This window comes from Limanda limanda, chromosome 4, assembly GCF_963576545.1.
Source record: "Limanda limanda chromosome 4, fLimLim1.1, whole genome shotgun sequence".
Lineage (NCBI taxonomy): Eukaryota > Metazoa > Chordata > Actinopteri > Pleuronectiformes > Pleuronectidae > Limanda > Limanda limanda.
Window position 1 is genome coordinate 22,111,208 of NC_083639.1, and position 16,168 is coordinate 22,127,375.

The 16,168-nt window shown below is 40.8% G+C and overlaps 1 protein-coding gene across 1 annotated transcript in view; it reads left to right on the forward strand.

Annotated features, from left to right (window-relative positions):
* Positions 1-16,168, forward strand: part of fbln2 (fibulin 2) — a 72,170-nt gene that overhangs the window by 41,504 nt on the left and 14,498 nt on the right. The window contains exons 8-9 of the mRNA XM_061070519.1: positions 12,988-13,122; positions 16,013-16,150. Of these exons, the coding sequence (XP_060926502.1) occupies positions 12,988-13,122; positions 16,013-16,150 (273 nt within the window). The remainder of the gene's footprint in view (positions 1-12,987; positions 13,123-16,012; positions 16,151-16,168) is intronic.

The following is a 16,168-nucleotide window of genomic DNA, read 5'->3' on the forward strand; positions in this document are numbered from 1 at the left end:
AGCACAACGTCTGTGCATTGGAGCAGGTTGTCCACAGATTGGGACACATTTTAATTGGATGCAGTCGCTCATGAAGCAGGAAAATGCAGGTCTTATGATACTCAACAATGCATGGACGGATTGAGCTCACACTTCCTGGAGGCCGTTAATGGGAGCATATGTTGGCCGTAGCCAATTACTCTACAGCAGCAATGGCTTTAAAACATTCCACATAGTGCCTGTGTACCTTGCTCGCTTCCTTCATTCAACATAACAGTGGTTCCTCTGACAGAAGGTCAGCATTCACTCACATCTGTGGGCTGTTGCACCTTTAATGACTATAATTTGATTGAAACCTGTGTTGCCTGGTGCTTCCAAATCAGACTTAAAAGGATGGTTCACAGAAAAATGAAAATTCACTCATTATCTACTCAATGTTATGCTGATGAAGGCGTGTGTGAGGTGTTTGAGTCCACAAAACATTTAGGGGTAAACAGTGTTACAGCCAAAGTGATGTCTTCTTCAGACATAACAAATCAACATGTGATGGTGTCATCCAAGTGTCCGCAAGCCCCGACATTCAAATTCGACGGGAAAAGAGGTCCCTTACACCGTTTTTTAAGCTTAAATATACTCTACCGGAAGTGGAGACGCTAGTCCACACAAACGTGCACAATATTACATTACAAGTGAAACATTGAGGTTTGTCCCCAAGAAACTTATTAGCTGAGTTGGTTAAAGACCATGGTCGGATTAACCCCCCTTAGGGTCCTGATGCAAAAATGTGTTGTTGGGTTCTCTATACATGGCATATTGTTTTCCCAGGTATACACAAACATAGGAAACAATTTTGTTAATTTTACTTTCATTCATTTTAAGTTGAGTGTTTGCTAGTTTACCAGTTTTCTATGATAATAAACTCAACAATTTTGCTTTATTTTCTTGCTCTTATGTGATTGCCATTTTCTACAAGACCCCTCTGGTGACATTTGGGTAAAAATCTATATTACGTGGCCACCCATAATGATGCTGGGGATGAGATAATAAGTCATGACAAGAAGATATTAAGTGCGGGGAAATACCATATGCTCACAGCAACGCTCTCTGCACACTGTTCATTTAACCTCTCACTGTACGGTGAGTCATCATGCACTGAAGTAGGGCCCTATGTTTTTATTGACCAGTAATCGCAAACATGACCGTGTGGCCTCAGTGCAGACATGGTCAAACTAAAGCTCATTATACAGGATACTTCATGTGAGTAAGACTTTTCATATTCATTTCTCGTGGCCACTACTTATCACCTTGTTCTGACTAGGGTTGCAAAATTCCGGGAATATTCAAAGTTGGAAACTTTCCATGGGAATTAATGGGAATATACGGGAATAAACTGGAAATGTTGTGGGTAATTTATACTAACTGTATTTACCTTGTCATATACAGACATAAATATAAACATTTTGTTGTGTCATAGGCTGATTTGAGCCCTGTGGAAACTTTGGGCACTTGACTATATGCTTCTGCATCGTTGTGTCATTCTTAACATAGGTCTTTGCACAGTATTTGCAAATGTACACAGCCTTTCCTTCTACATTGGATGGGGTGAAATGTCTCCACACATGAGAGAGTGCACGTGGCATTGTTCTGTAGAATAAGATGAGAAAAAAGTTTGTAAAAAAACACTAATGCAATGCCAGAGATATAAATAGTTAGCCAAACAATTGGAATCGTCTGTGAAAATATTTTACAATTGATGGATAAATGAATGGAAATAGGCTAGATGAACAGATGAACAATCCTCAATCAGCATGCTAATATATTTTCCAGAGTAATATCATGGAAACTCAGTAGCCCTGCTGTAGTGTGCAGGATGCTGGGAATTATCTGTGCATGTGATGGAAGAATGCACAGTGGAGGGTTGAAACTCAACGTGCAGCATGTGCTGCATTCCATACATCTTTAAAATAGAGTTTTGAATGATGTGTTCATTGCTCAGGGTTTAATTTGCGTATTTTTAAATTTTTTTCAAAATTCCCAAAATTCCCGAGCTAAACTTCCCATGGAAACTTTCCACCCCTTTGCAACCCTAGTTCTGACTAATATTTCATGGCCAAGCAATCTTTTTTTTCATACTAAAAGTGTATGTGAGCACAAAAGCCAAATATGGCGTACCAAAAAAAGGGTTAGGTGAGATCTGCCTCATATTCTGTTCTCTACACATCCACATTCAATGAATGTTACATTTTCCATCTGACCAATTGTTTTCCACGGAGAGTCATGGCATCAAGCAATGAGAAGAGGAAGGGAAACTTTCTGACACAGACATTGAGGAGTTTGTTGGTGAGGTGGAGGTGAAGAGCGATATAATGTGACAGCAGTGATGTCATTAATAAAGAAAATGCATTGATACGCTGCTGCTGCTGCTGATGATACATTGAGATGATAGAGAGAATGGAGCATGAACAAAAAAAAGACCTAATTCAAAGGTGGAGGCAAGAAAATAATCACTTCACACTGTCAGACAGTGAAGGAACTTGTTGTATCGACTGTTCACATTTAAATCATCCCAAACTGCAGGATTTTTTAATTACGAGACAACTATAAAGTCCACAATCTGTGAAATTGAACTGAATATTTTTTTTAAAATTATTATAAGAGACTCTACATAGAAATGTTAATATTATACAGTGTAAATCACTACACACGTACCTGTCGGCTGATAAACCAGAGTGGTGAGTATTTGTTTTTGTACTGGGATGGTTCGGCCTCGTCGGGTCGGTCTGTGTAATACTGGACTCAGCACAAAGATCTCTAGAGTCATCATCATGGGGAAAAAAATATATATACAGTAAATATAAAAAAAAATTGATCACTAAACACTTGTTTTCTTCTCATCCTTCCATTCGCACACTCCTCTATCAGTGCCAGTGAATCCATCACGCAGCATTATGCACGAGTGTCACGGCAGTATTTATATATTCAGAGCAATCGGACCGATTACTTCACACATCGATGGATCTTAACCTCCACTCTGGGATATAATTTGGAAATATGAAGTATGAAAGTGAATAGTCTCTCTTAACATATAATTGTGATTTTACACATACTCGTTCTTGATGATACACGCACAGTGTTAGGAGATATTGTTAAAAACTATTAATGACTCAGCTCTGCAACTCTGCTAATGGCTTCTGAAGGCAATTTGCTGTTTTATATTTTTCAATTGATGGTTCTTATGGAACAGTTATGTCTCGCAGGCACAACTAAAGCTGTTGTTTTTAATGCAAATGATGAAGTGGATCAATAATCTGGCTTCAGTTCACCTCTTCACGTCTGCATTGGAACGCATTGGTCAGAGTTATCGTAGAAGTGCTAACGTTCTCCCGTCAAGTTTCAGGCCCTTTTTTGTTTCTTACGCAAAGGTTATAAATGAGGCCTCTTATCACAAGTGGACAGCATTAAGTACGTCTGTTCACACTAGGCATTACAATCTGTCCTGTATATGTGTTCCTGTGAAAATATATGAAAAAGTCGCAAGCATAATTTGTGTGTGTATTTAGTCGGAGTGTTCGGATGTCAGGAGGACATATTTGTGTGGTGTTCACACCTGTACTTGGCGCTAACCCCTTGTGATCGGACACTCAGGGCGAATGTTATGAGGTCTTTTGTAACCCCCTTCCCTCCTGGAGCTGAGAATTCACATAAAATGAGAACTTCAAATAAAATCTAATGTTGCTGTGTGTCTGCTGGATGTGCAAATGGGACATTGTTTGCCAACATGTTAGCCTCCATAGCCTAATAGGGTGATAATACACTCAGCTGGATGTTTATCATCTACATCTAACCAAAACAATTTCCCTCTAATGCATCATTGCTGCAATAAATCCTACCTTCATTAAGTCAAGTGTAATGGTCGTTGCTTCAGAGAGGTGCTTATTCAACTTTATGGTCATTCTGGAGGCTATAGTGGGAGCTGCTGTTGAATAATGTTATAGTGTTTATTGTATCTACCCATATTATAAACATCTCTTTAAAAGACATAACAGATTCAAAGAGCGGCATTGTTGTTAAAAGAAAAATGTGATAATTAAAGATCAATCCTCATGAAACAACGTGTTGGAAGTGCTTGTTGATTCATGGTCAACATTTCACAGCATATCTGTCTCCTGAGAAGAGAATGTAATTGTTACCATCTGTCCACCTTTTCCATAGATGGTCTTCCAGTAATGCATTTGCTGCAGGAGATGGTAAATTGATCCATTCATTTGCAACAGGGGGAAAACTTTTGCAGCTTTGCTTTGTGGAAAACAAGTAAAAAATATGGTTCACCTATATAATTGAATACACAGCAGCTCAGTAAGTGTTGCTAAAGCATATCCCTGCTTCCAGCACACGCACATGCATATTATGGAATTATAGAGGGGAGGGGGGGGGGGAGAAATTGAGTAATATTAATGAGATCATGTGCTACTTACTGCTGAAGGCCTGCTGTGAAAACGCATGTCGCTGAGACCCAGTGAACACACACACTGGAAGTGTGCGGTTCTGGCTCCGTTTATTTAATCTGTCTTTCAGCAGACAGGATAATACCTCTAGATGCAAACGCATTACATAACAGTTAGTGTTTCCCCTCCTATCAGGTCGTTCAGTGAACATAAGAAGCACTTTCTCCCCTAAATTGTTCCCACATGTCAACCAGTGGGTGGGCAACGTTTGGATTAGACTGGAACCAAACGGAGCAAATAGCGCTACAAGAAGGGGGGGGTTGTAGCTTTGACCGAGATGTAAGTAGACTGTGAAGTAAACTGTGAAAGACTTATGACAGATATACAGACTTTGGAAACACTGTGGGTCTATAAACACCTATAGGCAGTTTGGTGTGGAGTGACCTGAAAAGTATTATCATGCTCTTGTATCAGAAACACCGACGATATTACCTGGATAGGATCACTGAGTGAGATTTCAATTTACAGGTTTTCATGGTAAGCAAAGCAGCTTCTCTCTACGCTCTCATAAACACACAATCGCAGCCATGGAAGAGTGTGTACGTGTGTGTGTGTGGGGGGGGGGGGGGTAATGTAATGAAGGCTTCATGTGCAGACTTAATAGTCAATATGTGGGCTCAACAGTTAATCAGTACTCTAATGTTGTGTCGGCTGTGAATGGATATCCTCAGGTTTCCCAAGCAAACACAAAAACACGCACACTATAGCTGGAATTCATGTGCTTGCCACCTGCACCCTTTATGTAATTCACTCTAAGGACTAAACCAACCTTTGCAGGCAGGGTTGGATTTGTTTTGATTTCTCAGGGCGGTGCATTGAGATCAGTTTTCATTTATTGCAGTGAAGTAACTATGGACCAGTTTCAATGAGGGCCTGCTGTGTTAACCTCTCTGTGGTCATATACCTAACACATTCTTAAGATTTACATGACTGGGATTGTTGCGGGAAAATATTATTCTGCTCCACCGAGAGGCCGATTGACCTCATCGGTTTCAGAGTAATGGATCCATGCAGCTAAACAGAGAGAAGTCAAAATAAAACTAAAGCTGATTTAATCACTCTAGCAAGAGTTTCAATACTGTAATTGGTGTACAGGAGTAAAGGTGTAGAGTGGAGTAACACAATAAGATTGAGGAGTGAGGAGTTCCACATTAAGATGATTCAAGACAATGTTTGAAATTTGTTGTTAGACTTGTTTGGATGATATTTTCAGACGAGGGGAAAGCATTTTTTTTCTTCTTCTGTGAAATACTTTTCAGACATGAACGCCAGAGGATGTCCACAGAATCACATCTCAAGATTATCCTCTCAGTTTTCAACATTTTGCTGAATTGTTTATTGGGGGACTGGATGTCTTGGTTAAGTGACCACACAATGTGTTCATCCAGTCCACACAGATCCTTATTAACCTAATCTTCCTATTAATGTACTAAACGATGGTTTAAAGCCTCTGAAAGGTCAATCAAATCTTTAACATTCACAGCGTGTGTGTGGTTTCATCTCATTTTTTTTTTACAGTGCGCAAACGTACTGATCAAATTGCGATGTAAATGTAATAAACCCCTGATTGATGCACACATCACCTTTTTTCTAAATTTGTCCTTCCAGCTTTAAAGCAGTAAGAAATGCACAGGGAAAAGCAGAAAATCTGAAGTCTCTCAAGTGGAATAATGGAAAATAAAACTATGGAATAGTTTAGTCCTGCGGGATCCAATTACTCTTAGTACGACTGGGAAAATAGGTTTTCAGGGTCTTTAAATATCACCTCAGTCAATGAAATTGTGCCTCTTGTCGTGTGATGGAGCACCAGTGCTCATTTTCCCTGGAGCCTCAAGAGTCCAAGATTATATTTCATAAAAATGTCATGATTTCCTTTAATGCCAACTGAGTCGTTCTTTGTATGAAGCAAGACAAGGCACCTCCATGATAGAATATAGCAGGAATCATGTTATGAAATACTTGCGAACTGGAATAGAAACATAAAAGAACACTTGTTTGGAGACAAGTGAACATCATAACTTCTCTGAGTCTCCAGTGGATCTTTCCAGCTGTCTACTGATGACTGATGTTCACAGAAACCTGATACCACTCTCTATAATATACTGATTCCATCAGTCAGAAACCATATATAAATGTACAGCAGCTGTGAAATAATTCGAATAATGTTAAGAACCACTTGTTTTGAGTTTGGTTGAGGATGATAATTATGTGAGCTCCTCAGTTTTCCATTTGGCCTTTTGGGTGTGCTGCTCGTTTTGGTTTGCTAGGTTGACCTTTAATTGGTTGTGTGATTCTATAAAAACTGGGTTAAACGTCACGATCAACAGCTAAAACCAGCCTGATTGCTTGAGTGCATGTATCAATGGGATCTTGCTACTGCGGCTACATCCCCTGATCACTAATGGGAAGAATCTGGAGCCTGGAGCCACGAGCCTCCAGCCGGGATGAAGAGCAGGATTAGCCTGGGTGTGGTAAAGTCACTTCTTTGTGATAGGGATTCACTTGAAGTGTTCAGACTCAACCAAGGCCTTCTTAACAGGAGCTCACATAAAATGACTTTCAAAGTCAGCAGTCTTAGTTCCAACAACAACAGGAGAAACCCTCAACTTGTCCTCAAACTACATTTTGTCACAAAAACACAGAAGAGAAGAAACATAGTGAATCTGTATGATCCTCCTGCTCCTCTGTGTCATCCGGCTTACAGAAATTTAGCTGCAGGAGAGGTAAAACACTTCAGTGGATGTCACAGTTGTAAAGATCAGAGAATAACTCTGACTGCACTTCCTCGTCCACACCATTCCTTACCTTAGAAAAAACTGACCAAGCCAGACCTGAACCCAACAGGAATTCAGTTTTTCTGACTCGAGCTTGATGCAGTTAGTGACAGCTGCACTGACTTTCCGTTGTCCTGGACCTCAAACATGGTTATTGCTTGATTTCCCTGATTATAGTCTTGTGCAGTGTAAAAATAATCAGGGGGTACCTCACCACTACATGTACCTTCACCAACTTCACCGCATCCTGCGCTCTGATTGGCTGGAGTTGTAGGGTTAGGGTTAGACGTGACCTCTCTGATTACATCTTTGAAGAGTTCACACAGTGATTAACGGCTGCTGATTGGAGGCTTCTGTCAGCAAGTTGCAAAACTCTGTGACCAGCAAATCAGGCTGTAAATTACATAGGGTGAAGTATAAATGAAGTGTTGAGGCAGATTATCAGACTTCACACATCTCCCTCTGGATACACAAAAGGCGTTATATTTTATGGCACGTCTACATTTGTGAATATGCAGTAATTGCAAACTTACATTTTGTCCTAACTATTAAGTTTTGGCAGAGAAGGTACAGTGCATTAGTTTCCACTTGATTCAGCCATGACGAGCCATGTGAAATATGTGCGCGTTAGATCGTCTTGTTTACACTGCTGTAGGTATTTCTGCTATTGTGTCAGTATAAGTGGCTAAGTGGTGTATTGTGTGTCGAATTGATGACCTTGTTTTGGAGAAGCTCCAGTGAGAACTGCAGACCACTGAAAGCTCTAATCAGGCACATAAGTGAAAACGCCTGTGAGGTTGGACCATGGCGGTGCAGGAGCTTTTCACAGTTTCTCCACAAGGCGACACATTTAGATCACAGTCACATCACACTTTGATTTCCATCTAGCTATATTCATTCCTTCTACATCTATTTACTATACGTACTATACTGTATGTATATGTTACTAACTGGGGCAAAGTTTAGGAACCATTTTCCCACCTAGGACCATTTTCATTTTCAAAACATGCTTTGACGGTCATATTAAATTACGGAATGCATACAACACAAACGTCTCTAATGCGATGCTTGGAGCTGCTTTGCTCCTGCGAGTCAACTGATGTCAGATGGTATTGATGGTGATGATGATGCTGCTGCTCACAGCTGGTTTTAGCCAAAACTATTTGCTCAAACTAATCCTCATCGCTCGTAGTGATTCAGTGTCTGGTACTTTGGAACAATTTGTCCTTTTTTGGCTCCTTCAGGGCGAGGTTTCAGCTTCTTAGCTATCAGCTCACTCAACACTAGACTTGTTTGTGTAGCACCGTCTCTGTCAGAATGTGTCCTGCAGAAGCTAATTGTTGGAGCCAGACTCCATGGAAGAGTTTTAACTTCATCTAAAAGCATTTGTCTTTTTCAATCATCCATTGCATTCCAGCTGAGATTGGCCTTTATATCACTGTGAGCAAATCCTCTCAAAACTAGACACGCTGGCTTGTTTTTCTTACACAAAAAGATAATATTCTCTGACTGTGACGTGACAGGCATACATCCAGAAGGACCACCCTCAAGGATATGTTTGTCTACCATTCAATGTTATATTATTTATTTATTATTTATTATTAATTCTTCTGATTTAGTCAGGAGAATTGTATTTTATTTCTGTTTTTAATGTATGAATTGCTTCAACAACCATTGTTTAAAAAGTAATTAGTGTTAATGCGACTGGCAGTGAAGGATAACAATTAATCACCACACCTTCTGGTTTGTATTTCCCTTTAGCCAGTGCATTCTGCAGGCCTATAAAGAAAATGTAGATGTTTACTTGAAATGATTGTCTTATCCCACATTCATGTATTTTTGGGAGGCTTTGTATCATCTTTAATGGATAGGCTTGTGAAACTTGGATGGAGAGACAGGGGGGGAGGACATGCATACTTGGCTGCAGGTCGGAATCGAACTCAGGCCTCTGCAGGTTGATGCCTTGCCTCATTGGAGTGCAGCTCCACCAGGTGAGCTATATGCCGTCCCTTCTTTCATGTGCACTTGACATCAGGCTTTGAAGTGCAGGTAGGATACTGCCTAAGATCTTTTTTTGGGGTTCTAAAAGCCTGACAACTTAAAAAAAGTATCTTCTGGACGTGAACTCGACACAATTCATCCCTTGTAGTTGATGAGAGAGACATCATGCTCAGCCTGGACTTGACTCCCACCGGTCTGCATCTGTGTAACCCTAACCTAGCTGTCGCAAACTGGATCTTCTAATAAGCCAAGTCTGACTTCATCTACCTCAGCTTGAACTTTTTAAAGAACCTTGTCGTCTGCGGGGTCCAGTGTGTGAGAACAACAGTGTTTGTGTTTCCTTCAGCGTCTGATGGTGCTGCCTGTTAGAAGCGTCCCTGTGCACAGCCTCTTCCTGTCTCTTGATAGAATGCCTTTAACACAATCTCCATTCTCTGTTCAGCTAAGCATTTGTATTCCTCTATGTTTCTTTGTTTTTGTATTGCATCGCTTCACTCCTCACAGCTGTGTAATGTCGATGTCCCCAGGGACTAGTCAGAGAAGGTAGGGACCTTAAGGCAATAGGCATTTTTTCCTATACTTTTTTCTTTTTTCTTCCTTTAATGACGCACTGAATATAATGCCAGACCCCAGAAACCCTGTGGTGGAAGGCGAAGGCGACTTTCTGCACCAGTGGCAATATGCAAACACTGGAAGCAGTCCCATCTATCCCGAGGCTTGACGGAGCACAAGGCCCAGAGGACAGGGTGGAGTCAGTGGGATTCGCCCCTGAAAATATCCTCACTACAACCAAGACAACCGCTGTCTCTCTGGGACATTTAAGAAGGCAGGCCCCAAATCAAGAGTGTGTCATCAGTGCACTGCCTTCACAGCATCTGTAGACTCTACACAACGATACAATGGCAAAAAGGAAAACTCTTAATTCTAGTGAGTAAGTCAAATGTCTTTCCTGTAGCTCCACAGAGGGTTTTATATAATTAAATAAGTTCTCTACTTTGAGGGGTGACGCCTGTATAGTTTTCTGAGCTGAATTACCTCAAGGGAAATAAGCTGCAGGGTTTTACTCACACACCAGGTACATGCTGAGAACGTCAGATCAGTATTTTTCCTCCTCCTTCTCCCCATTCAGAAGTGTTGTAAGGCACACAGTTCATTCAGATTCCCTGTGGCAAAAGCTCTGAGAGTCGAGGAAGGCGTTCCAACAAGGGACTGCCAGCAGATCCGCAGGCAACACAGGAGAATATGTTCCCCTCTACTTCTTGTTTTTGTCTGTAAGCCTTGAGTCCTTCATGCAGATTTGTTCAAGACCTTTTTTGTCTGGTTCCCTGTGGATTGGGTCATATTTACCAGCCGCATAGCATGGCAGAGTTTGTTTTCACTCACATACCTCGTGCGAGTGTGTGTGCGCAGGTGCCTTCATTGCAAAATGTGGTACTGAGGCAGTTTTGAGAAACTTAACAGCTGTCTGCTTCTATCCGTGCACAGATTTTGTGGGTATGGTCACAACTGTTACTGACTAATGTAATAATGTAGTAGAGCAGCAGGAGTACTCATCACTATTGTAACAAGGAATTAATGACTACTAATGCTACTGTAATAAATTAGCAATGGATACTGAATACTCATGAAATAATTTATTCAGTATCTAACTACTACTAACTACTGAGCACTGATGGTATGATATAAATAAGCAGTATGGAATAATGTAGTAATGAGTATGCATGGTGTAGTAGACTGTCACCCTGGTGACTGGTCCCAGAACAAGTTGGTGAGGTACCCCCTGTGAGTTTGAGGTGATCTTCTGATCTGAATATCTTTTACATGCACACACATTTGCAGAGATGCAGTATAATCCCAGTCCATTCCTATCAGTGTGTCCAGATGATCATCCATTCACTGCAATGCATGATAAGAGAACGCAGCAGTTTGATAAAGTTGAGCCTGAACCGAGCGCGGAACCACTGTGTTGGCCCGAGCCCACAAGTGTCATAAATCAACAGCGATTGTACAGCCACGCTGCTGTTTGACTGATAAAATCCACATTTGTTTACTCTTTTATCAGACACAAATAAGCTTCTTTTTTTTGTTTTTGCTCGAGAACAGTCAAATCATTTTAATATATTCTATTTACTCTTGCACTACACAATGCAACACACCAAAAACCCTCAATCCATATTAGGCTTGATTTTTTATTTATTTTAATCTTTAAACAGCGAGACAGGTATCCATGAGCTCACTGTAGCGACGACCAAACAATAATCACTATCATCAGCTTGTAGGATTAGCTGCCAATAAGTTAGTCGGCTGGAACTTATTGAACAGCTTCAACATTTACCTGAGAACATCAATATTGGTATGCTAAATGCTGTGGTCCTCAGATCAGTTTTAATCAATATTATTGGCCAGTAGGCAGCAGAACAATCGTGGAACAAGTCATTGATATATAATCACTGACCTCATAAGTCTTTGTATGCCAAATACAAACTATTGTCAATAACCCATCCCTAACAAACTGAACCACATCAGAATTCATTTGCTTGTGTGGTTTTTGGGCACATTGGTTTCGGGTGCCGGCCTTTACAAGCTGGCCTGTTAGATGCTAAATGCTAAACAATGACTTGCTCACATTGTCAGTGTGCTGTGTAGTTGCTGGGCTTCAAGGATGAGAACTGATACAGGTAGTAAATCTCCGTGGGTCAATCACTACGAGTTACATTTTTTACATTGCATACAGTCACTTGGTCCATTGTAAATATAAATCATTGATCAGTGAAGCTTTAATCTTTAGCATCAACGTAAACATATCTGCCATTTTCGTGTGAGCTAGAACTATACCTGTGCATTGTCTCTGTGCCCCTATTGACCTGCCCACTTAGGGCTCTGAACTCTGGATAATCTCCTAACATTCTCAGGAGGGGATGTTTGTGAGAACACAAATGTCCGAGTCACAGCCTCCAGACTTTTTCTGGCCCTGTAGTAAGTACTTGGGAGAATGTCTGAATGAGCCTGTGAGAAAGCAACAGCGGATCCTGGTGTACAACGGAGGCAAAACTGAAAAACAAAAAGAATACAAATGTCTCAGGATGAAAAAGCAGTGTCATGTGCAGAAGACACAGATGAAGATGTCAGTAGAGCTTTCTGTGATTAGGGCTGGTCCTGGTGTCGATGGGCTATGAAAAGAAGACGTGGTCTCTATCAGATTTTATACGTCAGGTCCTGCCTGTGCCGGCTGCACAGCCCCTCATCTGAATACTCCAGAGTGAGACAGAGCGGAGAATCTCCTGCTGCGCTGTTCAGGTGGGAAAGAAAAACTCTGAGGCAAGTCCGGACCCAACGGTGCGGAGTTCATATCTGAAAACAGCTTGTATGATTATCGCTAAAGTGCTTTTCTTCTCCTTTTAACAACAGAAAAACATTTGCTGTTAATTTGAAAACCTCTTTTCCACGACTTATGACTGTGCAACGTGAATGACTTTGTGTTTTCAGCTGAAATCCGAAGCCAACAGGCACATTTCACACAGGCAGAGGCAAAACCCAGAATTGTGCTAAGCTTCCAACTCCTAGATGTGAGAAACAACTTTGTTAGTGTCCAAAACTTGATTTGCCTAGGTCCATCTGGTGTTGATTTATTGAGCTCCATCAGTGTGTCATTCGTGCAGAGGAAGGGGAATTACATACATACACACCACACGTCATTTCACACAGTCACCGTTTGTCTTCTCCTGCAGATGTGGACGAGTGCGTGACCAACACCCACAGCTGTCGGCCTAGCGAGCGCTGTGTGAACACAGTGGGCTCATTTGTATGCGAGCTGCAGGTCACTTGTCCTGCAGGCTACCAGCTGAGGAGCGGTGTTTGCGAGGGTGAGTTTATTGTTCCCGACATATTTCATTAAGACAATTTACCCAGCAGTCATTTCCAGAGCCACTAAGGTAGTCAGCGGAAATACTGATGATGTCTTTCTTGAGGTGAAGTACAGATTTGTGTTTTTCTTTGAGTAGACAAGTAAAACAACAAAAAATAAGAAAGAAAGTTTTGTTTTTCTAACTCTTGCTTTTTGGATGAATTGCTCATGGTTAGTTAGGTATTAATCATTAATCATAGTAAGCAAATTGAATATGGTTAAAGTATGCCTTAATAATCATTCAATCTCAATTAGGGTTAATTTGGCTGTATCCATAGTTACCTTGGTAACAGCAAGTGTGCTTTAATGGCCTCCTGCAGGTTGTGGAATTCTACAGTAGTCAGATAAACAACCAAAGGCTGACTGGTTTGTTCACAAACTGCTGATGTTTCAATAAAGAAAATGACAGTTTTATGATCTTAAGGCACATTTATGATGATCAACAGTCATCAAGAACCAGCTGTGACACAGCTGAAGGAAGTGGTGAACAGCAAGAGAGAAGAAGAACATGAAGAGAACATGACAAACAATCCTGCTGAATAAGCAATGCTGAAACGCTTTGTGCTCAGCCTCGATCATAGTTGAAAAAGTGATAATTCACACACCTAAAGCTCCCGTTCAAGGATTTATTTGCCATTGATGTTTTTAGCACAAAACTCTTCCTCAGACTTCTAATGAAGAACGGAGTCTTAAATACCCAAAATACATTTTGAGCAAATCATATCATAAGTTATCATATATACTGTCATCATTACCCACATGTGTATGTATATATATATATATATTAACATCAACATTTATAACTCATGTTGTTATCCCATAACAGGTTCAGGCTAGATAGTTGTCATAAATACTAACTATTAACTTTGTGTAGTTATCAGTAAAAATATGTGTCAGGTCTTACTCTTACCAGTGGATTCTGGGTATTTAAAATGGCGACTGTTCTTAATCAGAACTCTGAGGAACAGCCTTGTGCTTTAAATGTCACCGGCAAATAAATCCTTTAACGAGATCGATGGGGGGGCCCTGCTGGTAGTATTAGATTTTTGCTCTTTTTTAAACGTTATGTGATGTTTTGTTGAACCCACATCCTTTAAATATTTAAATAAATGTGAATGCTATTCCCATCTCTTACTTAAGTAGCAAATAGACAGGAAGTTGCAGGATGTACATACAGTTTATTAAATGGCAGATGCTGGATAAATGCTGATTGCATCAAAAGCTAGGCCTTTTAATCTTGAGGGATTATACTTTCAAAGTTAGATTTAATACTTGATTAAGGCTAGAAAATGAGCGCAATGGTGAAATGGCAACAGTTAAATTCAATGACACAGACTTGCTACATGCCTACACACCATCCTCGACCTCCACACTTTAATTTCCCCTGAGATATATGACGGGTGCATTAAGCTCCTACTTTCATTGACACTGAAGGTTGGAAGTGAACGAAATTAGTCCAATATATACCCTCCTCCTATACACGTTCCTGGTGGTACTTGGCTGCAGTACATAAAGTTAAAACTCATGATATTCGTTTATATTAAGTCGTGGTCACAATCTTCAAGTTCATGACACCACTTACACACAACATTTACATTTGGCCGAAGCTCGTTGTGTTGGAGTGTCTCTCTTATAGTTGCCAGATTATCAAATGTTTATAGAGGATAAAGCAGGGAACAGTACACAAGTCACTGAGGCTGTGTGTAATAAATGTTCACGTACGCAGACACATGCTGTTCTGGTCCTAACGTTTATCATCACGTCCCCTCTGTCGCCCTTTCTAATTGTATCGCTGCAAACCCCAAATAATTTGTCCTGAACAGGCCTCCTGATGACTCACCAAACCCTGAGGACATGATCACCATGTAGCACATCATGAATAGCAGTGGCATCGTTGATAACAAAGTTGATTTCAAAGAGGCTCAATTCCCCCCTCAGTCTATTTTTCAGATGAATGTAATCAACATGAGTTACAGAAAACTACAAAAACCTGTGAAATAGCCTGTAGAAATGAAAGAAAATGGACAATCATACGCACTATTTCCATTCGTTTTAATTTTGCAATTCCTGCCATACTGTGTCACTTGTATGTCTGCAGCCATGACAACCTCAGCTTCATTAAGATCAATATTTTTCTGGCGCTGTTAGTGTTTCAGCAGATGCTCCAGGTTCAGCACATGACAAGATAATCTCTCAGAGAGGCAGGAAAGTGCGTTCCAACTCTCTGACTTGTGTCTTCAGTTCTCTGCACCAGGGGAGGACTAATCAATGTAGCTGGATAATGAAGGTAATATTTAGTCGACCATCCAACATGCAAAAGAACCTAATTAGCTGCATAAAAGAAAGGAGAGCTCTCTGTTGCGATGTGTCTCTCTGATGATGATTGGTAAAAGAGGTTCCTAATGAATGCCCCTCTGCCTTTTGCACCTCGGGACAAATCTCACAGGACCTAATATAACATGAACGGCAGAGAAATAGGCTCCCGGCACAAAAGCAAGAATCTTCCATTTAAACTCCATCCATCGCTCATAAGATCCAATAACTGTCACTTAAGAAGTTTGCTTCAACTTCTGTTATTTGCCGAGTTGGAACAAGCGATACTTTTTATGGGAGGGGTATTTTTCCTGGAGTTAAACACTGACAGAGTGGAAGTTTGAATTTCTGGAATGCTGCGTGTGTTCATTCTCTGCTTGAGCCACAGTGCCACCTACTGTCCTGTTAAAAACTCAGGAGCTGAGGCTGAAGCTTGGTGAGCTGAGGGCTCATGTGAAACTCTTACAGTGGAATAGAATGTGGATTGTTTTGGTTCCTGTTTTTTTTCAGCCATGTTTATTCTTTCTTTCTTTTAGACACTGATGAATGTGTGCTGCGGACCCATAACTGTGGGAAGGGCTTCGTGTGTGAGAACACAGTGGGCTCCTTCCTGTGCAATGCCAAACACAAGTGCATCAGCGGCTTCACACAGGACTCGCATGGAAACTGCATTGGTAAGAGACTGTCTGAGC